Raw genomic sequence first — 25,067 nt, forward strand, 5'->3', positions numbered from 1 at the left:
GAGGGTGAGGCACATCCCTGGGGCTGAGGATAGAGGAGAGGGTGAGGCACATCCCTGGGGCTGAGGATAGAGGGGGAGGTGAGGCACATCCCTAGGGCTGAGGATAGAGGGGGAGGTGAGGCACATCCCTAGGGCTGAGGATAGAGGGGGAGGTGAGGCACATCCTGGGGCTGAGGATAGAGGAGAGGGTGAGGCACATCCCTAGGGCTGAGGATAGAGGGGGAGGTGAGGCACATCCCTAGGGCTGAGGATAGAGGGGGAGGTGAGGCACATTCTGGGGCTGAGGATAGAGGAGAGGGTGAGGCACATCCCTGGGGCTGAGGATAGAGGAGAGGGTGAGGCACATCCCTGGGGCTGAGGATAGAGGGGGAGGTGAGGCACATCCCTAGGGCTGAGGATAGAGGGGGAGGTGAGGCACATCCCTAGGGCTGAGGATAGAGGGGGAGGTGAGGCACATCCCTGGGGCTGAGGATAGAGGGGGAGGTGAGGCACATCCCTGGGGCTGAGGATAGAGGGGGAGGTGAGGCACATCCCTGGGGCTGAGGATAGAGGGGGGGAGGTGAGGCACATCCCTGGGGCTGAGGATAGAGGGGGAGGTGAGGCACATCCCTGGGGCTGAGGATAGAGGGGGAGGTGAGGCACATCCTGGGGCTGAGGATAGAGGGGGGGCGGTGAGACACATCCCTGGGGCTGAGGATAGAGGGGGGGAGGTGAGGCACATCCTGGGGCTGAGGATAGAGGGGGGAGGTGAGGCACATCCCTGGGGCTGGGGCTGAGGATAGAGGGGGAGGTGAGGCACATCCTGGGGCTGAGGATAGAGGGAGGGGGTGAGGCACATCCCTGGGGCTGAGGATAGAGGGAGGGGGTGAGGCACATCCTGGGGCTGAGGATAGAGGGGGGGGTGAGGCACATCCCTGGGGCTGAGGATAGAGGAGAGGGTGAGGCACATCCTGGGGCTGAGGATAGAGGGGGAGGTGAGGCACATCCCTGGGGCTGAGGATAGAGGGGGAGGTGAGGCACATCCTGGGGCTGAGGATAGAGGAGAGGGTGAGGCACATCCCTAGGGCTGAGGATAGAGGGGGAGGTGAGGCACATCCCTAGGGCTGAGGATAGAGGGGGAGGTGAGGCACATCCTGGGGCTGAGGATAGAGGAGAGGGTGAGGCACATCCCTGGGGCTGAGGATAGAGGAGAGGGTGAGGCACATCCCTGGGGCTGAGGATAGAGGGGGAGGTGAGGCACATCCCTAGGGCTGAGGATAGAGGGGGAGGTGAGGCACATCCCTGGGGCTGAGGATAGAGGGGGAGGTGAGGCACATCCCTGGGGCTGAGGATAGAGGGGGGGAGGTGAGGCACATCCCTGGGGCTGAGGATAGAGGGGGAGGTGAGGCACATCCCTGGGGCTGAGGATAGAGGGGGAGGTGAGGCACATCCTGGGGCTGAGGATAGAGGGGGGGAGGTGAGGCACATCCCTGGGGCTGAGGATAGAGGGGGGGAGGTGAGGCACATCCTGGGGCTGAGGATAGAGGGGGGGAGGTGAGGCATATCCCTGGGGCTGGGGCTGAGGATAGAGGGGGAGGTGAGGCACATCCTGGGGCTGAGGATAGAGGGAGGGGGTGAGGCACATCCCTGGGGCTGAGGATAGAGGGAGGGGGTGAGGCACATCCTGGGGCTGAGGATAGAGGGGGGGGTGAGGCACATCCCTGGGGCTGAGGATAGAGGAGAGGGTGAGGCACATCCTGGGGCTGAGGATAGAGGGGGAGGTGAGGCACATCCCTGGGGCTGAGGATAGAGGGGGAGGTGAGGCACATCCTGGGGCTGAGGATAGAGGGGGAGGTGAGGCACATCCCTGGGGCTGAGGATAGAGGAGAGGGTGAGGCACATCCTGGGGCTGAGGATAGAGGAGAGGGTGAGGCACATCCCTAGGGCTGAGGATAGAGGGGGAGGTGAGGCACATCCTGGGCCTGAGCATAGAGGGGGAGGTGAGGCACATCCCTAGGGCTGAGGATAGAGGGGGAGGTGAGGCACATCCTGGGCCTGAGGATAGAGGGGGAGGTGAGGCACATCCTGGGCCTGAGGATAGAGGGGGAGGTGAGGCACATCCCTATGGCTGAGGATAGCTCACTGAGCTCCTGTAGGGAGAGGAGTAAGAAATGCCTGGGGCTGAGGATAGAGGGGGGGAGGTGAGGCACATCCCTGGGGCTGAGGATAGAGGAGAGGGTGAGGCACATCCCTAGGGCTGAGGATAGAGGGGGAGGTGAGGCACATCCCGAGGGCTGAGGATAGAGGGGGAGGTGAGGCACATCCCCAGGGCTGAGGATAGAGGGGGAGGTGAGGCACATCCTGGGCGTGAGGATAGAGGGGGAGGTGAGGCACATCCTGGGGCTGAGGATAGAGGGGGAGGTGAGGCACATCCCTAGGGCTGAGGATAGCTCACTGAGCTCCTGTAGGGAGAGGAGTAAGAAATGCCTGGGGCTGAGGATAGAGGGGGGGGAGGTGAGGCACATCCCTGGGGCTGAGGATAGAGGAGAGGGTGAGGCACATCCCTGGGGCTGAGGATAGAGGAGAGGGTGAGGCACATCCCTGGGGCTGAGGATAGAGGGGGAGGTGAGGCACATCCCTAGGGCTGAGGATAGAGGGGGAGGTGAGGCACATCCTGGGCCTGAGGATAGAGGGGGAGGTGAGGCACATCCTGGGGCTGAGGATAGAGGGGGGAGGTGAGGCACATCCCTGGGGCTGAGGATAGAGGAGAGGGTGAGGCACATCCTGGGGCTGAGGATAGAGGGGGAGGTGAGGCACATCCTGGGGCTGAGGATAGAGGGGGAGGTGAGGCACATCCCTGGGCCTGAGGATGAGGCACATCCCTGGGCCTGAGGATAGAGGGGGAGGTGAGGCACATCCCTGGGGCTGAGGATAGAGGGGGAGGTGAGGCACATCCCTGGGGCTGAGGATAGAGGGGGAGGTGAGGCACATCCCTAGGGCTGAGGATTGCTCACTGAGCTCCTGTAGGGAGAGGAGTAAGAAATGCCTGGGGCTGAGGATAGAGGGGGGGAGGTGAGGCACATCCCTGGGGCTGAGGATAGAGGGGGGGAGGTGAGGCACATCCTGGGGCTGAGGATAGAGGGGGGGAGGTGAGGCACATCCCTGGGGCTGGGGCTGAGGATAGAGGGGGAGGTGAGGCACATCCTGGGGCTGAGGATAGAGGGAGGGGGTGAGGCACATCCCTGGGGCTGAGGATAGAGGGAGGGGGTGAGGCACATCCTGGGGCTGAGGATAGAGGGGGGGGTGAGGCACATCCCTGGGGCTGAGGATAGAGGAGAGGGTGAGGCACATCCTGGGGCTGAGGATAGAGGGGGAGGTGAGGCACATCCCTGGGGCTGAGGATAGAGGGGGAGGTGAGGCACATCCTGGGGCTGAGGATAGAGGAGAGGGTGAGGCACATCCCTAGGGCTGAGGATAGAGGGGGAGGTGAGGCACATCCCTAGGGCTGAGGATAGAGGGGGAGGTGAGGCACATCCTGGGGCTGAGGATAGAGGAGAGGGTGAGGCACATCCCTGGGGCTGAGGATAGAGGAGAGGGTGAGGCACATCCCTGGGGCTGAGGATAGAGGGGGAGGTGAGGCACATCCCTAGGGCTGAGGATAGAGGGGGAGGTGAGGCACATCCCTGGGGCTGAGGATAGAGGGGGAGGTGAGGCACATCCCTGGGGCTGAGGATAGAGGGGGAGGTGAGGCACATCCCTGGGGCTGAGGATAGAGGGGGGGAGGTGAGGCACATCCCTGGGGCTGAGGATAGAGGGGGAGGTGAGGCACATCTCTGGGGCTGAGGATAGAGGGGGAGGTGAGGCACATCCTGGGGCTGAGGATAGAGGGGGGGAGGTGAGGCACATCCCTGGGGCTGAGGATAGAGGGGGGGAGGTGAGGCACATCCTCGGGCTGAGGATAGAGGGGGGGAGGTGAGGCACATCCCTGGGGCTGAGGATAGAGGGGGGGAGGTGAGGCACATCCTGGGGCTGAGGATAGAGGGGGGGAGGTGAGGCACATCCCTGGGGCTGGGGCTGAGGATAGAGGGGGAGGTGAGGCACATCCTGGGGCTGAGGATAGAGGGAGGGGGTGAGGCACATCCCTGGGGCTGAGGATAGAGGGAGGGGGTGAGGCACATCCTGGGGCTGAGGATAGAGGGGGGGGGTGAGGCACATCCCTGGGGCTGAGGATAGAGGAGAGGGTGAGGCACATCCCTGGGGCTGAGGATAGAGGAGAGGGTGAGGCACATCCCTGGGGCTGAGGATAGAGGGGGAGGTGAGGCACATCCTGGGGCTGAGGATAGAGGGGGAGGTGAGGCACATCCCTGGGGCTGAGGATAGAGGAGAGGGTGAGGCACATCCTGGGGCTGAGGATAGAGGAGAGGGTGAGGCACATCCCTAGGGCTGAGGATAGAGGGGGAGGTGAGGCACATCCAGGGCCTGAGGATAGAGGGGGAGGTGAGGCACATCCCTAGGGCTGAGGATAGAGGGGGAGGTGAGGCACATCCTGGGCCTGAGGATAGAGGGGGAGGTGAGGCACATCCTGGGCCTGAGGATAGAGGGGGAGGTGAGGCACATCCCTAGGGCTGAGGATAGCTCACTGAGCTCCTGTAGGGAGAGGAGTAAGAAATGCCTGGGGCTGAGGATAGAGGGGGGGAGGTGAGGCACATCCCTGGGGCTGAGGATAGAGGAGAGGGTGAGGCACATCCCTAGGGCTGAGGATAGAGGGGGAGGTGAGGCACATCCCGAGGGCTGAGGATAGAGGGGGAGGTGAGGCACATCCCCAGGGCTGAGGATAGAGGGGGAGGTGAGGCACATCCTGGGCGTGAGGATAGAGGGGGAGGTGAGGCACATCCTGGGGCTGAGGATAGAGGGGGAGGTGAGGCACATCCCTAGGGCTGAGGATAGCTCACTGAGCTCCTGTAGGGAGAGGAGTAAGAAATGCCTGGGGCTGAGGATAGAGGGGGGGGGGAGGTGAGGCACATCCCTGGGGCTGAGGATAGAGGAGAGGGTGAGGCACATCCCTGGGGCTGAGGATAGAGGAGAGGGTGAGGCACATCCCTGGGGCTGAGGATAGAGGGGGAGGTGAGGCACATCCCTAGGGCTGAGGATAGAGGGGGAGGTGAGGCACATCCTGGGCCTGAGGATAGAGGGGGAGGTGAGGCACATCCTGGGGCTGAGGATAGAGGGGGGGAGGTGAGGCACATCCCTGGGGCTGAGGATAGAGGAGAGGGTGAGGCACATCCTGGGGCTGAGGATAGAGGGGGAGGTGAGGCACATCCTGGGGCTGAGGATAGAGGGGGAGGTGAGGCACGGCACATCCCTAGGGCTGAGGATAGAGGGGGAGGTGAGGCACATCCCTGGGCCTGAGGATGAGGCACATCCCTGGGCCTGAGGATAGAGGGGGAGGTGAGGCACATCCCTGGGGCTGAGGATAGAGGGGGAGGTGAGGCACATCCCTGGGGCTGAGGATAGAGGGGGAGGTGAGGCACATCCCTAGGGCTGAGGATATCTCACTGAGCTCCTGTAGGGAGAGGAGTAAGAAATGCCTGGGGCTGAGGATAGAGGGGGGGAGGTGAGGCACATCCCTGGGGCTGAGGATAGAGGAGAGGGTGAGGCACATCCCTGGGGCTGAGGATAGAGGAGAGGGTGAGGCGCATCCTGGGGCTGAGGATAGCTCACTGAGCCCACCCTGGAGCTGGAGGTGAGACACGTCCCTGGGGCTGAGGATAGCTCACTGAGACCACCCTGGAGGGGGACGTGAGGCACATCCCTGGGCCTGAGGATAGAGGGGGAGGTGAGGCGCATCCCTAGGGCTGAGGATAGAGGGGGAGGTGAGGCGCATCCCTAGGGCTGAGGATAGAGGGGGAGGTGAGGCACATCCCTAGGGCTGAGGATAGAGGGGGAGGTGAGGCGCATCCCTGGGGCTGAGGATAGAGGAGAGGGTGAGGCACATCCGGGGGCTGAGGATAGCTCACTGAATCCACCCTGGAGGGGGAGGTGAGGCACATCCCTGGGCCTGAGGATAGAGGGGGAGGTGAGGCGCATCCCTGGGGCTGAGGATAGAGGGGGAGGTGAGGCGCATCCTGGGGGTGAGGATAGCTCACTGAGCCCACCCTGGAGCTGGAGGTGAGACACGTCCCTGGGGCTGAGGATAGCTCACTGAGACCACCCTGGAGGGGGAGGTGAGGCACATCCCTGGGCCTGAGGATAGAGGGGGAGGTGAGGCGCATCCCTGGGGCTGAGGATAGAGGAGAGGGTGAGGCACATCCTGGGGCTGAGGATAGCTCACTGAGCCCACCCTGGAGATGGAGGTGAGACACGTCCCTGGGGCTGAGGATAGCTCACTGAATCCACCCTGGAGACGCCTCTGCCGTCACTAGTAGTATGCTTCAACAAAAAACGCACTCGAATTTCTACTCGTACTGAAGAATCATCTTCTGACACACCACTAGATTGCAAAAAGTAATGTTGAAGCTGTAAATGTCCAAATAGTGAGGCAGAAATCACTTCCTCCTCGCTGAGGTTTGCTTTTATCTTGTGACGTATTTTAATTATTTTCAGCACTTTTTCATATTTTTAAGTTTATATATATTTTTTTACAGTCTTTTAATCATTGTTCTCTGATTATATTAGTTACAACTTTTTGGTGAGTGTATTTGCCCCTGTCTACTTCTCTGATTGTTTATCTAAGTTAATGTGGGGTTTTCTTCCCCATCCTCTTAACTGCACCCACTTGAGTGGGTTACTCTCCAAGGTATACCAGCTTTTCAACTTCCTGCTGTAGACAAGCATTGTCACATTCTTTGTTTGTTTATGTCAGAGTTACTGAGACAGACCAGCACTGCCATGGTTGTGTTTTTGTCCCATGTGCATCGTTTGAACATCGTTCTGGCTCACTCGCCTTTTTGGTGAGTGTAATTGCCCTGTCTACTCGTCGCCCATTTTTATTCTATATCATTTACAGTGCTTTAGTTCTTGTTTTCTGTCTGATTGTTTATATTTCCTTCACATCTATTTTGTGTTACTCAGTTCCATCTTTTTTATTGTTTGCACATAAAGTGTGCTTCCTTGCTGGCTTATCCTTTAATTTAGCTCCTTTGTGAGCATTTCTCATTGGCCCTTCTGTTGATGGCCACACCCTGTCACGATTGCCACCTCTAAGGAAGTCTTCCACCACTGTGGGTTTTCTTTCCTTGGCCTCTTGACTCAAGGCTGCTTCCACTTATGTGAGTCCTTCTTAGTGTCAGGGTTTCTTCCTCACAGTCTTAACTCTAGGCTGCACCCACTTGAATGTTTTACTCTCCTTTCTGCAGTAGCTTTTCAGCTTCCTGGCACATTATTTGTTTATCTGAGACATACTAAGACAGACGAGCGCTAACATGTTTGTTTTTTCCCCATGTGCATCTTTTGAGATCATTCTTGCACGTTCGTTACACCTTTCTGGTGAGTGTAATCGCCCTGTCTGCTTGTCACCAAATATCGCAACGCTTTTACATTTTCAACGAAGAACGCACAATTAAGCCCTAACTGTGCAACATCCCAACAACCTCATCATAAGGCCCCCTCAGTACAGAGGCCTCTTTGGGTCATTTCAGTCTGCTAAAGTGACAGTGGCCCACTCAAGTGATGGTGCCCCTAGGAGGATGCAACATGCATGTTCTTAGGAACTTCCAATGCAACTGGCTCCTAACCGGGCTGGATCTACACATTACTGCGTATGCATGTTGTGGGGTGAGATTACAGTTCATAACCACTGTCAGATTGTGAGGCACCGCACGGAGCCTACTAATCTTTCTTTGTGCCCAGTGTCTCACCATCTACATCCCAAGCCTCTCCCTTTTTCTACTTCTTCTTTGTTACCTGACTCACACTTCCAGGTACCTCTCTCTCACCTATCTCTATCGGTAGTTCACCCTCCCTTGCCTGGTCCCTCCCCGCTAGGCCTTTTCTTCAGATGCGAGGGCCGTCAGCGCGTATAGTATTGTAGAGTGCTTAGCTGTCATTGACCACTGGTAGCTCAGTGCTCACTAGTGCCAGACGGTTCCATGTAGTTTTTGATGCTCTCTGATTAGTGATGTTGTGCAGTGAAGTTGTGTTTCACAGGTGGTGAGTTTTAGGAATCCTGGTGCACTGGATACGGGAAAATAACTTGTAATAAAAAAAAGCAGTGTTTGACCACATCTGTACTTTAAAACAAATAGCTCTTTATTAAAAAGATCACTAACAGCAGAAATATTTTACACCAAAAAAAACCTGAAAGTTCTCTTATCTTCAGAGGCTCATAAACAACGCTAAAATGTAATTCGAGAGTTTGCGTTTGGGGGCAAAACAAAATAAAGTTGGACCGCTCGGCCTATGTTACGTACACGCAAAGGTTGATTCATTAGTAGTTGTAGCGTCCTGCCCAGTCCTGGCGCATGTAAATAAACACATCACACATGGAGCTCTGTAACAGATGTCTTTATTCTTCAACATACTATTGAACGCTCTTCGCGCATTGTCATAACTTTTATAACCACACCTTGGATGTGCAGTAAGCACCAGTGAGCAGATCCTGGTCACCCACCGATCAGAAACAGTACATGCTGCCTGCCTAGTGCCGTGGAGGCAGCTGCTGCTGGATGCAAACCTGAGTGACTATCAGTTCATGCTGGGTGGGTAGTTACGCTCGAGGTGCGAGTCATAGTGTTTCTGCCAGGGGCAGTTAGGCTGCATGTGCTGGGAACATGATAGCTGGTACTGGCAGTCCCTTTAGCTAGAGGGAAAGGAGCTGGTGTGGTCCTCGCTCTTCTCACCTGTACTTCCATCCTGCGCCTCAGGCACTGTACCCTTCTGAAAAGACATTAGCTGTACTATTACCACAACACAGTATCCCTCTCTTGCTGACTCGCTTGCCCTTTCGCTGCCTCTTTCTGTTTCTTTCTTGTGGTAGCCACCTCTCTCATGAACCAGTTACTGTAAACTGATCATATTTCACCACGAGGGATAGTAGACTCCGCGTCATTGCGCAGGGAAAAGGACTTCCCCCTGCAATTAACTTCAGTCTCCAAACTACTCTCTGTTTCCCCATGGCCTGTTGAGGTGGCAGTAGCCACTTCCACCATGGGCAGAGACATACTTGGGTGTTGTCTCCAGCCTACTAGAGTCTAAAACTAGGGAACTGTTGGGGAAAGTACTATCAGAAAAGCATCTGGTTCACCTCCCACTTCACTCACAGGTTTTGTCCTCTGAGTGGGAAATACCCTTTGTCAGGTAGGTGGCACAAGCTGGAGACAAGATGGCCACGTTTACAATGTCATCAGGGTCTTTAAACCCATAATTCCTTCCCCTCTCCCTTCTACTCCTTTTCTTCTCACCACACTGTCTCACCCAGCTCTCCTCTCTTTCGCCTCACTCATCCCTCTTATCTCTTTCTCTATCCTGTTGTCTCTTTCTTCTATCTTTTCTGTGCCTCGACTCACTGTGTCCTACCTCCTCATCTCTCTTCTCGCTTTTCTTTCTTACCCTTACTTACTCCCTATCTCCTGGCCTTCTTCCTAATTTTAGCACCACAGCTATCGCTTAGCTCACTTCTACTCTCCCCTCTGTACTCCCCTTGCCTCTCCAACTCACTCTCTCTCCTTCTGGCCGTCTTCATCACCGCCTTTCACTTCTCTTCTTTCTGCTCCAGCTGTTTCTCATCCTTCTTCCTTCTACAGTTCATAATACATTCTGTTTGCAGTCCAGGGATACTGCATGTTGCTTACAGCATATTGAGCTGTTGTTCTGTTCTAAATATGAATGAATTGTGAGGAACTAAAACACTTAAGTAGCTCATGTATTCTTTAAAAAGAAGGCAGACAAAGGACCGATTACTTGGAGCAAAAGGTCTTACATTACAGGAGATCTCTAAAGTGAGAGGAATGCTCTAATGCAGTAACATTTCTCCTGGCACATGCCATTTAGGAGGCCTGTCTTATCTTGGCACCTTGTGGGTGACACATTTCCGGTTATAAGTGCTTGGTTAGGGGTTCAGTAGAGACATTTGGACTACGTGCACATATCTTTACTTCAGAGACACCGTCTACCCTATGGTACGCATACTAAAAGTGGGATGATATGTAAGCTCAGGTTTAAATGTGGTTTTTCTTCTTCCTCCTTGGAAGAAGAATGTATATGCATGTTGTGTATTCTTTTGTAATTTCTACAACAACATTGTGTTGAGATTGAAAAACATATTGTTGTCTTTGTTAAGCCTGCAGATGATACTGTTCACAATTCATTTTCCACCATTCCTATGGTAGAATAGAGAGCAGCTGCCGAGGTTGGATGTAGTGTCAGTGGTAGCGTGCAATAAATAATGTTACAACACATGATCGGAGGTTGAAGGGCAAAGCTCAATCTCTGGGGCCGAACATTAGAGGAGGAGGCGGCTCAGATTAATCCCAGTGGAACAGATTTAGTATATAAGATATATTATCTAATGCCTTGTTTTTGTGTCGCACATATTTTCTCATGCCCCCTACTCTTTGCCCCTGCCTGTTACTCCTTTTCTTCTCTCATTAATAAAGCTTTGTAACATTGATGATAACTTTTTTCTAGATTGAGAAATGGAAGATTAAGCTCCACGTGTTGGCAAGAATAGTTAGACAAAGAGAAGAGCAGACAATCAACAGACACTAGCGCTTGATGGATGGCCTGAAGAGTCTGGATGATGTCATACCACCTAAGGATCGGAGGAAGCCCTCTCACCAGATGAAGAGAGACAAGGGCGATGGTTTGTCAGCTAGAAATTGTGATGACTCAATGGACTGGGCAAATATTGAGATTGAAAACTCAACGATAGCTAACCACCACTACACAGCTTTGGACGAAGGATCTGTCTGTACTTCACCCTTCACAAGTGATACCCAGAACACAATAGACTTCTTGAGGATTGAGGTAGAGACAGGACCTTCTACTATGGATGACCAAAGCTCCATGGACTCAGTGAAAAAGGAGGCAGAACATTCCATAGTGGATGGCCAACTTTCCACAGCCTTGATAAGGACTGAGGGTGAAAGCATGTCTTCTCCCGGGGATAACCAATGTCCCATCAAATATGTGAATATTAAGGTTGAGGCAGATCTTTTTGCCACTGATCACCGAAACACTGCAAAGCTGGTTAAGATAGTAGATGCAAGTGAGCTATCTTCCGAAAGCAATCAGAATTTCACTGAACTGGTAAAGGTGGAAGCTGGAGAGGAAACCTATTCGGAGGAATGCCAAGACTCGAGTTGCCTCATGAAGCTTGCAGATGAGGAGTATTCCTTGGCCAGGGATTGTTTGGGAGACATGGACCAAGTGAAGACTGAAGGAGGCAAGGAACTGTCTCACAATAAATCTCCTGGCTTAATTAAGTGGGTGATGTTCAAAACTGCAAAGGTACCATTTTCCAGAGATCCTCAGGACTGTGAAGAAGGGACCAATGAAAATTGTGCTGCAGGTAAGGAGTAAAGACTGTAAACCACAATATATGCTTCAGTTAAATATAATGATTTAACCATCAAATGATGTATAAATATATCAAATAAAACAAGGGAGTATTAAACGTGTCCTCCAAACAAAGAGCTCCATAAATGCAAGTAGGCTTTAACAGAATCACAAAAAATTGACATTCAGATGTTTTTGAGTTTCCCTGGGGAAATATGAGTGCAAAACCTTACAGACCACTTTCTGCTCCAGAATTGTGCTACAGTTGTTTGTCAGGACTTGGTTGGTCCAGACAAATGCAGGCATATTGATTTTTTTTTTTTTTTTTTTTTTAAATGCCTGTCAAGGACGGCCTGCCTCTCAAGAGGATACCAGCGTTTTCTTTATTTCTGCAGCTGTGCAGGGGAAGGCAGAGCTTAGATGGGCTGGATGTTTTTAAACCCCTGTAGCGGGAGAAGGCCCTACAATGCTTTGCGGCTTTTTGTAAAAGAGTAACTCTTCTGAGCTATTTGGTGCACTATAAACAGAGTGCACAGATTGCTGTCTGCAAAGTAGTACCAGATTGTAGTTATTATATTATGCCAGCAGCACTGGAGATTTAATTAAAAAAGCAGTCTACTGTACATTACAGTGTTGTGTACAGTACTTACGACATAGGGGGCACGGAGTAGGTAAAACAAATTAGAAACATTTTTTCATTTTGTACCTGCAGCTTTGTAGGTATACTTAAAGGCCTTCCATCTACTTTGTAAAGTGGACAGCAGTCTTTTCACTCTACACAGAGTACAATATCAATCAGTTCTTTGTATAGTGCAACTTCTCACCCGTGGGGTCTAAAGGTGCTGGTAAGTGGGGGGCTGATCAGTTGAAGAGCCAGGTCTTCAGGTCCTTTTTGAACTGATTCAGCTAGGGGGACTGCCTGAGGTGGAGTGGCAGCATGTTTCAGGTCTGCGCGTCAAGGTAAGAAATGGATCTACCTCCTGCCCTGTTCTTCCTGATTTTAGAGGTGGCGTCGAGAGCCAGTTGAGCAGAGCGGAGTTGTCTGGAGGGGGCGTAGAAGGATAGGCGGTGGTTGAGGTAGGCTGGTCTGATGTGCAGGGCATTGTAAGTGTGTGGAGTTTGAAAGTGATGTGTTTGTTGGGGGGGAGCCAGTGCAGGTTTCTCAGGTGGGCGGAGATGTGGCGGGGATGTCCAGTATGAGCCTGGTGGCTGCATTCTGTATTCTATGGAGTCTTGTTTGAGGTTTCTTCATGATGCCTGCATAAGTGTGTTGCCGTAGTTGAGTTTGCTGCTGACGAGTGCGTGGGTGACTGTCCTTGTTTCAATGGGGATCCACTTGAAAATCTTCTGGAGCAGACAAACTGTGTGGAAGCACGAAGATGAGATGGCGTTGACTTGGCAGATCATGGACAGTGAGGGGTCGAGGATGATGCCAGGGTTGTGTGCATGGTCAGTGGGGGCAGTTCCAAGGGCTGTTGGCCACCAGGCGGTGGGAGTGAGCCCAGGATGTGGATCTCTGTCTTGTCTGAGTTGAGCTTAAGGCAGCTGTCTTTCGTCCAGTCAGTAATTGCTCTCATTCCGCTGTGGAAGTTGGTCTTGGCTGTTGATTCGTCGGTAACGGATAGAGTTAGCTGTGTGTCATCAGTGTAGGAGAAGATGTTGGGGCCGTGGTGTCTGACGATCCTGGTTAGCGGGGCCATGTAGATATTGAAGAGGGTGGGGCTCAGGAAGAAGGCCTTGGGGACTCCGCAGCTGGTTTGTCTAGGTTCCAAGACGAATGGTGGGAGTCTGGGTTGTTCCAGTGAGGAAGGAGAGGTTCCATCCCAAAGCCAGGTCGCGGATGCCTGCGTCGTGTAGTCTGGTTCATAAGGTTGTGTCATAGATGGTGTCGAAGAAGGCGGAGAGGTCCAGGAGGATGAGGGCAGCTGTTTCTCCATGGTCCAGTAGGGTGCGGATGTCATTCGTGGCTGCTAGGAAAGCAGTTTTGGTGCTATGGTTGCTCCCGAATCTGAATTGGTAGGGTGTGGTTACTCTCGAACTCTGTGAGCTGCTTGTTGATGGCTTTTTCGATAACCTTGCCTGGGAAGGGGAGCAATGAGATTGGTCTGTAGTTTTTATTATCTGTTGGGTCAGCAAAGGGTTTCTTAAGTAGAGGGTTGTGGGAAGTTGGCTCTGTATATACTATTTCAAAGTAAGAAATAGTGTGCAGAGTCCAAGGATTCCTCTTAGAGGTAAGATAGTAGCAAAAATAGATAATTCTAATGCTCTATTTTGTGGTAGTGTGGTCGAGCAGTAGGCTTATCAGAGGGTAGTGTTAAGCATTTGTTGTACACACACAGCCAATAAATGAGGAACACACACTCAAAGACTTACTCCAGGCCAATAGGTTTTTATATTGGAAAATATGTTTTTCCCGCCGCTGCGTCCCCTGCGGCCCCACCCCTCCAGCCCTCTCATTCGTCAAGCCCTCCCTCCTCCTAGCTGCCACTCCCACCCTCCCCTCCTCTTATGGCAGCCGCGGCTCTGTAACGAGGAGCAACCTTTGACCGTGCTTCTGCAGGCAGGTCTCTCCCCGCTCCGCCGCCCAGAACCATCTTCACCGTCTCTCCCTTAATTCCTTTCCCCTGCCGCTGCATCCCCTGCGGCCCCTCCCGCCTCCCCCCTCCTCTTCACCTCCGTTTCTTCTCTATTGAATTCCTTTCCCCTGCCGCTGCGTCCCCTGCGGCGCCTCCCGTCTCCCCCCTCCTCCTCACCTCCGTTTCTTCTCTTTTTAATTCCTTTCCCCTGCTGCTGCGTCCCCTGCGGACCCTCCCGCCTCCCCCCTCCTTCTCACCGTCCTATCTGCCTTTTTTCCCGCCGCTGCATCCCCTGCGGCCCCACCCCCCCAGCCCTAATTCGTCAAGCCCTCCCTCCTCCCAGCTGCCACTCCCACCCTCCCCTCCTCTTATGGCAGCCGCAGCGGCCGCGCCACTGGCATGCCGAAGGCAAGCCTGTCTGCGTCCGTCCGCGCCAAGACCACGCCCAGCGCCAGTCCCCCTGGCCCCCTCAGACACACCTACTCCCCCCTCACCCTCCACTCTCTCAACCCAGGCACACATGCACCCCATCTAGCCCCACACACACTCATGCCTGGGAAGGGGAGCAATGAGATTGGTCTGTAGTTTTTATTATCTGTTGGGTCAGCAAAGGGTTTCTTAAGTAGAGGGTTGTGGGAAGTTGGCTCTGTATATACTATTTCAAAGTAAGAAATAGTGTGCACAGAGTCCAAGGGTTCCTCTTAGAGGTAAGATAGTAGCAAAAATAGATAATTCTAATGCTCTATTTTGTGGTAGTGTGGTCGAGCAGTAGGCTTATCAGAGGGTAGTGTTAAGCATTTGTTGTACACACACAGCCAATAAATGAGGAACACACACTCAAAGACTTACTCCAGGCCAATAGGTTTTTATATTGGAAAATATGTTTTTCCCGCCGCTGCGTCCCCTGCGGCCCCACCCCCCCAGCCCTCTCATTTGTCAAGCCCTCCCTCCTCCTAGCTGCCACTCCCACCCTCCCCTCCTCTTATGGCAGCCGCGACGCCGTAACGAGGAGCAACCCTTGACCGTGCTTCTGCAGGCAGGTCTCTCCCCACTCCGCCGCCCAGAACCATCTTCACCGTCTCTCTCTTAATTCCTTTCCCCTGCCGCTGCGGCCCCTCCCGCCTCCCCCCTCCTCTTCACCTCCGTTTCTTCTCTATTGAATTCCTTTCCCCTGCCGCTGCGTCTCCTGCGGCCCCTCCCGCCTCCCCCCTCCTCCTCACCTCCGTTTCTTCTCTTTTTAATTCCTTTCCCCTGCCGCTGCGTCCCCTGCGGCCCCTCCCACCTCCCCCTCCTTCTCACCGTCCTATCTGCCTTTTTTCCCGCCGCTGCATCCCCTGCGGCCCGACCCCCCCAGCCCTCATTCGTCAAGCCCTCCCTCCTCCCAGCTGCCACTCCCACCCTCCCCTCCTCTTATGGCAGCCGCAGCGGCCGCGCCGCTGGCGTGCCGAAGGCAAGCCTGTCTGCGCCCGTCCGCTCCAAGACCACGCCCAGCGCCAGTCCCCCTGGCCCCCTCAGACACACCTACTCCCCCCTCACCCTCCACTCTCTCAACCCAGGCCCCCGCCACACATGCACCCCATCTAGCCCCACACACACTCATGGCCCCTTCACCTGCCACTTCTCCTGCTCGTCATCCCCCACCCACACACCAACCATAGCAACCCCACCTTTTAACAAACACAACACCCCCAACACAAGACTCACCCACCCTGCCCCCACCAACCAACCCTGAGCACACCAGCCCACAACCAGATCACACCCCGCAACAACACCCTCACACACCACACAAACGCCACCCACCACACCCACCTCAGCTGCCTGCTCCTCAACATCCGCTCCCTTTACAAACATGCCATAGAACTCTGGGACCTCATCACATCAGACTCACCTGACACCGCCTTCCTCACGGAAACCTGGACCAACCCCTCCTCAGAACCTGACATAGCCATTGCCACCCCCAAGGGATACAAACTGCAACGCAAAGACCGCGTCAACAGGCCAGGCGGTGGCATCGCCATCCTACACAGAGACACCATCAAAGTCACCACCAGCTCCCAAGACACTATTGACAACACTGAACACAACCACTTCCTCATCCACATTAACAACAACTCCACCCTCAGAGGTACACTAATCTACAGACCACCCGGACCACGCCCGCCTTCTGCGACAGCATCAGCTCGCACGCCCTCACCTCCACAGACTACATCATCCTCGGTGATTTCAACTTTCACTTAGAAAACCAACAAGACCACAACACCACCTCCCTCATAGACAACCTCACCAAACTCGGACTCGAACAACTGGTCACCGCACCCACCCACTCAGCAGGACACACACTCGACGCAATTTTCACCTCAAGCCAACACATAGCCTACACCCACACCACCGAACTCCTCTGGACTGACCACCGCTGCGTCGACTTCTCCTTCACCAAACCCCCCACACACTACCACAAGATCCCCACAGAACGACTAAACTCCCAACTGGCCCATAACCCCCCCCCACACACACACCAACGACCCCAACACAGGAGCACACAACCTCTCTAAATGGATCACTACCTGCGCAGACACACTAGCCCCCCTCAGAAAACACATCACTACCCGCAACATCAAGAATGCCCCATAGTTCACCCTTGAACTCCAAGACTCCAAGCGCAAATGCCGCCAAGCTGAGAAAATATGGAGACTAGAACCTTCCACAACCAACTTCTCCACCCTCAAAACCACCATTCGCACCCATCACCAACTCATACGCACTGCCAAAAGAGATCACTACAAGACACGCCTTGACAACAACTCTCAAAACAGCAAAAAACTCTTCACCATCATCAATGAACTTACCAAACCCAAAGCCAGCAACATAGACCCCACACACACACACACACACACACACACACACACAGCCCCTATGTGACGCCCTTTCCAACCACTTCCTCCACAAAATCCTGGACATCCACAACAACTTCATACCACACACACCCCTCACTCACCCAACCCAACCCCCACTCATGACCCCCCACCACACTCTCCACATGGACCCTCACCACACGCGAAGAAACCCAAAAAAACATTAACCCCATCCACTCCGGTTCCCCCTCTGACCCCTGTCCACACTGCATCTACAGCAGAGCTAGCCCAACCATCGCCCCCATACTCTACAACATAATCAACTCCTCTTTCGACTCCGCCACCTACCCAGATCCCTGGAAGCATGCGGAAATCACCGCTCTCCTAAAAAAAAAAAAAAAAAACAAGCCGACCCGGAGAACCTCTCCAACTACCGCCCCATCTCCCTCCTCCCTTTCTCCGCCAAGGTTGCAGAGAAATTAGTCAACACCCGCCTATCCCACTTCCTCGGAGCAAACAACATTCTTGACACCTCACAGTCCGGGTTCCGCAAAAACCACAGCACGGAAACCGCCCTCATCGCATGCACTGACGATATCAGGACCAAAGGTAAGACCGTCGCACTCATCCTCCTAGACCTCTCCGCAGCCTTTGACACCGTCTGCCACCACACACTCCGCACACGCCTCAACAACATAGGAATTCGGCACAAAGCCTTAGACTGGCTCACCTCCTTCCTCACTGACCGGACCCAGAGAGCCTGCCTTCCGCCCTTCCACTCCAACACTACCAAGATCACCTGCGGAGTCCCCCAAGGGTCCTCCCTCAGCCCCACACTCTTCAACATCTACATGATACCCCTAGCCAACATCCTCCGAGCACACAGAATCACTATCCTCTCCTATGCAGATGACACCCAACTCATCCTCTCCCTCCCCGCACCGCCAAAACCAACCTACACGCCGCTCTCCTCGACACCGCCAACTGGATGACCACTACCCACCTCAAGCTCAACTCAAACAAAACCGAGATCATCATCTTCGGGCCCAACAAAACCACATGGGACGACTTCTGGTGGTCCACCGCCCTAGGCCCCGAACCCACCCCCGCAAACCACGCACGCAACCTCAGCATCATCCTCGACCCCTCCCTCTCCATGACAAAGCAAATCAATGCTCTAACCTCTTGCTTCCACACACTCCGCACTCTAATAAAATCCTTCAAATGGATTCCCCCAGAAACCAGAAAGACAGTCACCCACGCACTCATCAGCAGCAGACTGGACTACGGTAACGCCCTCTACGCCGGCACCACACTCAAACTCAAACGCAAACTCCAGAGAATCCAGAACACAGCCGCACGCCTCGTCCTTGGGCTCCCCCCGCCACAAACGAATCTCACCACACCTCAAATCCCTTCACTGGCTCCCCATAGACAAGAGAATCACATTCAAGATCCTCATCCACACACACAAATCCCTCCACAACACCGGCCCAACCTACCTCAATGAAAGAGTTAACTTCCACACTCCCACACGCAACCTCCGATCAGCCGACCTCGCCCTAGCCACAGTCCACCGCATCCAATGCACCACCACAGGAGGCAGGTCTTTTTCCTACCTCGCCCCCAAAACCTGGAACTCCCTCCCCACCGACCTTCGCAAAACCAAAGACCTACTGGTCTTCAGAAAGAACCTCAAGACATGGTTGTTCGATCAGTGACCCACCCTGCCCCCCCCTGAGACCATCACGGGTGAGTAACGCGCTCTACTAATTTTTTTTGGTTGATTGATTTTCTTAGTTTATTTTAAGAACCACAGGTTCAAGATTTACACTAAACACTTTAAATGTAAGGTACTTCACTTAGATACTTTAGGAACTTTGAATGGAATCAATATCATGTACAGTCTTTGTAAAAATGGCAATAAGCTATTTTCAAAGTGGACACAGTGCAAAAATCAACAGTTCCTGGGGGAGGTAAGTAAAGATTAGTTTGGGAGGTAAGTAAAACACAAGTCTCAGTTCTAGGGCATAGGCAGCCCACCGTTGGGGGTTCAAGGCAACCCCAAAGTTACCACACCAGCAGCTCAGGGCCAGTCAGGTGCAGAGGTCAAAGAGGCGCCCAAAACACATAGGCGCCTATGGAGAAAGGGAGTGCTCCGGTTCCAGTCTGCCAGCAGATAAGTACCTGCGTCCTCAGGGGGCAGACCAGGGGGGTTTTGTAGAGCACTGGGGGGGGGACACAAGTAGGCACCCAAAACACACCCTCAGCGGCACAGGGGCGGCCGGGTGCAGTGGGCAAAGCAGGCGTCTGGTAGGAAATAATGGAGGGACCCGGGGATCCCTCTAGCGGTGCAGGCAGGCACAGGGGGGGCTTCTCGGGACAGTTACCACCTGGGCAAGGCAGAGGGTCACCTGGGGGTCACTCCTGCGTTGAAGTTCGGTTCCTTCAGGTCCTTTGGGCTGTGGGTGCAGTGTTTGTTCCAGGCGTCGGGTCCCTTGTTACAGGCAGTCGCGGTCAGGGGGAGCCTCTGTATTCTCTCTGCAGGCGTCACTGTGGGGGCTCAGGGGGGTCGTCTGTGGTTACTCACGGGCTCGCAGTCACCGGGGAGTCCGCCCTGAGGTGTTTGTTCTCTGGATCTCGAGCCGGGGGAGTCGGGTGCAGAGTGTGAAGTCTCACGCTTCCGGCGGGAAACGTGCAGTCTTTGAAAGTTGCTTCTTTGTTGCAAAGAAGTAGCTGGTTTTGAACAGGGCCGCTGTTCACAGGAGTTTCTTGGTCCTTTAGTTCAGGGCAGTCCTCTGAGGCTTCAGTGGTCGCTGGTCCCTGTCGGATGTGTTTCTGGAGCAGGTTCTCGAAGTTGGAGACAGCCTGGTAGGGCTGGGGCCAAAGTAGTTGTTGTCTTCCTCCTTCTCTGCAGGCTTGTAGGTCAGACGTCCTTCTTGTTTCTTCAGGTTGCAGGAATCTAGTTTCCTAGGTTCTGGGGAGCCCCTAAATACTGAATTTAGGGGTGTGTTTAGGTCTGGGAGGGCAGTAGCCAATGGCTACTGTCCTTGAGGGTGGCTGCACCCTCTTTGTGCCTCCTCCCTGTGGGGAGGGGGGGCACACCCCTAATCCTATTGGGGGAATCCTCTAAACTTAAGATGGAGGATTTCTCAAGGCAGGGGTCACCTCAGCTCAGGACACCTTAGGTCACCAAGTTAGGTGACTTGTTTTTCTCATTATCTCCTCCAGCCTTGCCGACAAAAGTGGGGGCAGTGGCTGGAGGGGCGGGCATCTCCACTAGCTGGGATGCCCTGGGGCGCTGTAACAAAAGGGGTGAGCCTTTGAGGCTCACCGCCAGGTGTTACAGTTCCTGCAGGGGGAGGTGAGAAGCACCTCCACCCAGTACAGGCTTTGTTCCTGGCCACAGAGTGACAAAGGCACTCTCCCCATGTGGCCAGCAACATGTCTGGTGTGTGGCAGGCTGGCAGAAACTGGTCAGCCTACACTAGAAGTCGGGTAGGTATTCAGGGGGCATCTCTAAGATGCCCGCTGGGTGTATGTTACAATAAATTGCACACTGGCATCAGTGTGTATTTATTGTGCTGAGAAGTTTGATACCAAACTTCCCAGTTTTCAGTGTAGCCATTATGGAACTGTGGAGTTAGTGTTTGACAAAACTCCCAGACCATATACTCTTATGGCTACCCTGCACTTACAATGTCTAAGGTTTTGCTTAGACACTGTAGGGGCATAGTGCTCATGCACATATGCCCCCACCTGTGGTATAGTGCACCCTGCCTTAGGGTTGTAAGGCCTGCTAGAGGGGTGACTTACCTATGCCACAGGCAGTGTGAGGTAGCATGGCACTCTGAGGGGAGTGCCATGTCGACTTAGTCTTTTTCTCCCCACCAGCGCACACAAGCTGTGAGGCAGTGTGCATGTGCTGAGTGAGGGGTCCCTAGGGTGGCATAAGACATGCTGCAGCCCTTAGAGACCTTCCCTGGCATCAGGGCCCTTGGTACCGGGGTACCAGTTACAAGGGACTTACCTGAGTGCCAGGGTTGTGCCAATTTTGGAGACAAAGGTACAGTTTAGGGAAAGAACACTGGTGCTGGGGCCTGGTTAGCACGGTCCCAGCACACTTTCAAATCATAACTTACCATCAGGAAAGGTAAAAAGTTAGGAGGTAACCATGCCAAGGAGGCATTTCCTTACAGGGGTTGATCCCCGCATGTTTCTAGTCATCCAGGAAGGTGGCGGCCTCGATGGAGCGGTTGATTGTCCGGCACAGTTCAGAGGCGATGTTCTGGGAGGCAGGGGCGGGGCTTTGGCTCTTGAATCCTTTATAGATGTTCTGGATTTTACAGTGAAAAAAGGTGGGAAGGTTGTCGCAGAGGTCCTGAGAGGGGTGGATGTCTGTGGTGTCCGTTCCGGGATTTGTGAATTCCTTAACTATGATGAAGAGCTCCTTGCTGTTGTGTGCATTGGTGTTGATGCGCTTCTGAATGGCAGACTTTCTGGAGGATCTAATGCGCTGGTGGTGTGAGGTGACTGCGTCTTTGTAGGCTTTGAGGTCTGTCATGCTCTTGGTGTTTCTCCACTTTCATTCTAGTCATCTGCAGGTGCGCTTTGATTCTTGGAAATCGGACAAGCACCAACTGGGTTTCCTGTTGTGGTACTGATTGCCGGCTGATTTCCTTAGGGGGGCTAGGGTGTTGGCACAATTGGCGATCCAGTGGTGGAGGTTGCGGGCCAAGGCCTTAGCGTCCATGGTGTCCAGAGGCGGTGAATGGCTGAGTGCATCGGTGAGCTCGGCTTCGGTAACCTTGTTCCAGTTCCTTTAAAGGGGGGGAGCGGGGGCATGGTGGTGTGCGGTGGTCTTGGTGAATGAGAAGTGAACGCAGTGCTGGTAGGTCCAGTGATGTTCACAGATGTGTGAGATGTTGTTTCCTGCTGTGAAGAGGGGGTCAAGGGTGTGTCCTGATGAGTGTGTGGGGGAGGTTGGCACGTTGAGAGAGTAGAGAGTGGCGAGGTCCTCCAAGAGGGATGAGGTGTTTGGGTCATTGCGGTTGTCGAGGTGAAAGTTAAGGTTGCCAAGGAGGATGTAATTTGTTGATGTGAGGACGTGGGGAGCGTTGAAGTCAGCAAGGGCTGAACGGGGGGCAGGGTGTGGGCGGTCTGTAGATGAGGGTGGTGTATGGGTCGGTCTGGATTTGGAAGTGTAGTTGTTCAGCGGTGGAGGCCTGGGCATCGATGCTGGTCATGAGGCGGAGTGTGTTCTTGATGATGATGCTTTCTCCTGGTCGGTTGACGTGGTCTTTATGGATAATCTTGTAGCTGTCAGGAATGGCAATGGCGATTTCCGGGCTACAGGGATCTAAAGGGGTTTCTGTCTGCCACTTTACATCTGGCAGTTGTCACTTTGGTCTGTCTACAGAGCTGTAGATGGTGCAGGGAATTTTTTATATTAAAAAAACAAAAATCAGCATTGTTCTGTGGAGCCGTCCCACTCTGGAGGGTTTTCTAAATGAAAAAAACAAAACTGCTACACCCCCCTTTAGGAACTTGCTTTCAGAAGGATGCAAAGGTTGATATCAGTGCTAACTTCCCTCAGACTGCTCCTGACAAAAACCTGAACCCAAACCTCTGCAATTCTCAGTTCGTTTCACAAACTCAGAATCATGGAAAACTCACAGCATTTTAGGTTCTTCCAAACTACTTTTCCCTTTCTTTGAATGAGGAGCCAGTTTGGGGTAGTTATTGCTGTTATCTCAGCCATACATTCAATACTGAGTGGGTATGATTCTCTGTATGGAGGCCAAGGGATGATTCTGCCTGTTGAAATCAGAAGCCAGGTCTCTCCTTATAGTACGGCCAATGATCACAACAAGTTAGTAGGACTGATTTCAGAATGTAAACCCTGGAATGCATCTGGCCATATGTATGGCCCAGTTCTCTCGGCAGAGCCTGCCTGAGTCGATCGGCCATTAACATGGCCCTGGTATTTGCAGTAGTTTCCAAGCAGGGCACTGTGCTACGATGAATGTGTTGTCAATGGTTTAAACCTCATTCAGATAATGCACAAAGTGATAATGTTGGGAGTGAGGAGGTCCCCGTGGAAATCCCAATGACCTCCTCAACTTGAGGCCTGTACTCGACCAGTGGAGGTTGCAAGAAACCTGGGAAACAGAGTAGATTTTACACTTTAATTGCCCCAAACCACTCTGCCTAAACCTTGGGTCTTCCTCTGGCATGTGTCTTTTACTTGACATAGTTCACAAAAACCTTGCCCTATTCCATTGTGACTGGCTATGTCTCAGCCCCAGTCTGATATAGAACTGATTATGGAAATTTTCTCTGTCTCACCTTCAAATGATTCTGGACTCTGGTGCATCCCTGTTGACTGAATGTCACAGATTTTCCACAGGTACTCTCTTTTATGGGGGCCTCCCTGTTTCCTTTTTCAGCAAGGGTCCTGTTTGCATCCTTTGGTTATGTCATGGTTTCGGGCGGGTCTGATCAGGACTCTGGTTGGGACACCCCTTGAGGTCACTGAATATCCTAAAGAGGAAGTATACTGGGGCAGAAGAGCAGCTAAAGGCATACACCGAAAGGACAGCTATGGCCAGGCACAGGAAAGTAAAAGCAGAGCAACCCTTGTGTGAACAAACAGGAAACGGATTACTAATGGACAAACACGCCGGGGTTGTACACAGAGTAGGGCGCAGAACCTCCCACAGTGACAGGGAATGTCAATGCCTCTGTGCAGTTTGCTCTTACAGATAGTCACCCTGCCAGCCCCATAGAAAGGAGGCAGCAGAAGTGATTCTGTCTCTGGACCCTAGAGCACAGACAGTAAAGTACTTACATACACAAGACACGCTCTTGTGGGATCAGCTGGAAACACAATGGCGATTCCTGTAAAAACAGCAATAGCACACTGTCACCGTTAGGCACGAAAGACAACGTATAACACTAGACAAGGATGGGGGTGGGAATTGCCTCCTGGAATCCAGGAGCCAACCCAGAACACAGGAGGACACTTATACACTGGTGAAGACTGATAGTACACTTACCAGACACAAATAACCAAGAAGAAACAGAAACAGAAGGGAACAAACTAAGAGACAGAGGAAGGAACTGGGAACAGGCTCAGGCTGAAGCAAAGGCAGGACTAGGACTTGAAAACAGGGCGTAAACTTCTGGCTGGGACAAACAGAGACAGGACTGGGAAACTGAGATCAGGCTCTGGCTGGAACAGGCAAGCACAGGGCTGGAATACAGGGTGTAGGAATAAGCAGAAAACAGGACTGGAAAACAGAGAGCAGGTTCAGGCTGAAACAAGGCTGGAGCAGGACAGAGAAACAGGGAGCAGGCTCTGGAAGAAACAAACAGGTACAAGGCTAAGAGATAGGGAGCAGGCTCTGGCTGGAACAATCAGGAGCAGGGCAGAGAAACAGGAAACCAGATAATGCTGGAATAGAACAGGAACAAAAATGGAACACCATCTGATAAGGGGTCTGTAACACAAAGGAATCGAACTCCAATGCACGACGGGGATCTTGAGGAAATGGCTGCTTGTAAGCAGTTCCCAGCTGGGCTGCACAGGAGAGGTCTCAGGTGTGTGTAATTTCAGACACTTGCAAGTCCTGGAGGAGAGGATCCAGTGAAAAGGAGCAACTGGACTTCTCCCATAGATAGAAAACAATGGGAAACAGAATCCAGGCTTTCCTGACTACCAGGCTGTGCATTATGGGATTTGCAGTCCCAGGAAGCAAATGTAGTACAACACAAGTATACCATGGCGAAAAGAGAAACAAACAGGAGTCAGCAGACAAGTGTTCAAGGTGATTCCCAGGCTACCGAGAGTTCCCTTACAGCGCCCCCTAGAAATGGGACGACCGAGTCGTAACAGGTTATGCCCATCATACCATCCATGACAGTATACAGAATTTGTGAGACAAGCTCACTTTATATTGAGTATTGGGATACATATTTACCTAGGAAAAAAAGGAAAAGTATTGGGAGTTTGGCCTTTTAATTGTTTCGTTTTAAAAAACGTTGGAAACCTTCTTCTTCAATAACTGCTAGGCTAAGTATTTTGGCCCACATATTCGGATGTATGTTAATAAGCTGCCAGTGCAATGAAACCCGTTGGGATGTATGTGCACTTTACAAGAGAAAC

General features: G+C 53.1%; 1 protein-coding gene across 2 annotated transcripts in view; it reads left to right on the forward strand.

The window, feature by feature from the left end:
* The window catches only part of LOC138303511 (uncharacterized), an 81,501-nt gene that overhangs the window by 2,324 nt on the left and 54,110 nt on the right, over nucleotides 1-25,067 (forward strand). For both annotated transcript variants that reach the window (XM_069242693.1, XM_069242694.1), the window contains exon 2: nucleotides 10,603-11,485. In XM_069242693.1, coding sequence (XP_069098794.1) covers nucleotides 10,690-11,485 — 796 coding nt within the window. In that variant the 5' untranslated portion in view covers nucleotides 10,603-10,689. The remainder of the gene's footprint in view (nucleotides 1-10,602; nucleotides 11,486-25,067) is intronic.

The sequence above is a fragment of the Pleurodeles waltl genome, chromosome 7, assembly GCF_031143425.1.
Source record: "Pleurodeles waltl isolate 20211129_DDA chromosome 7, aPleWal1.hap1.20221129, whole genome shotgun sequence".
Taxonomy (NCBI): Eukaryota; Metazoa; Chordata; class Amphibia; order Caudata; family Salamandridae; genus Pleurodeles; species Pleurodeles waltl.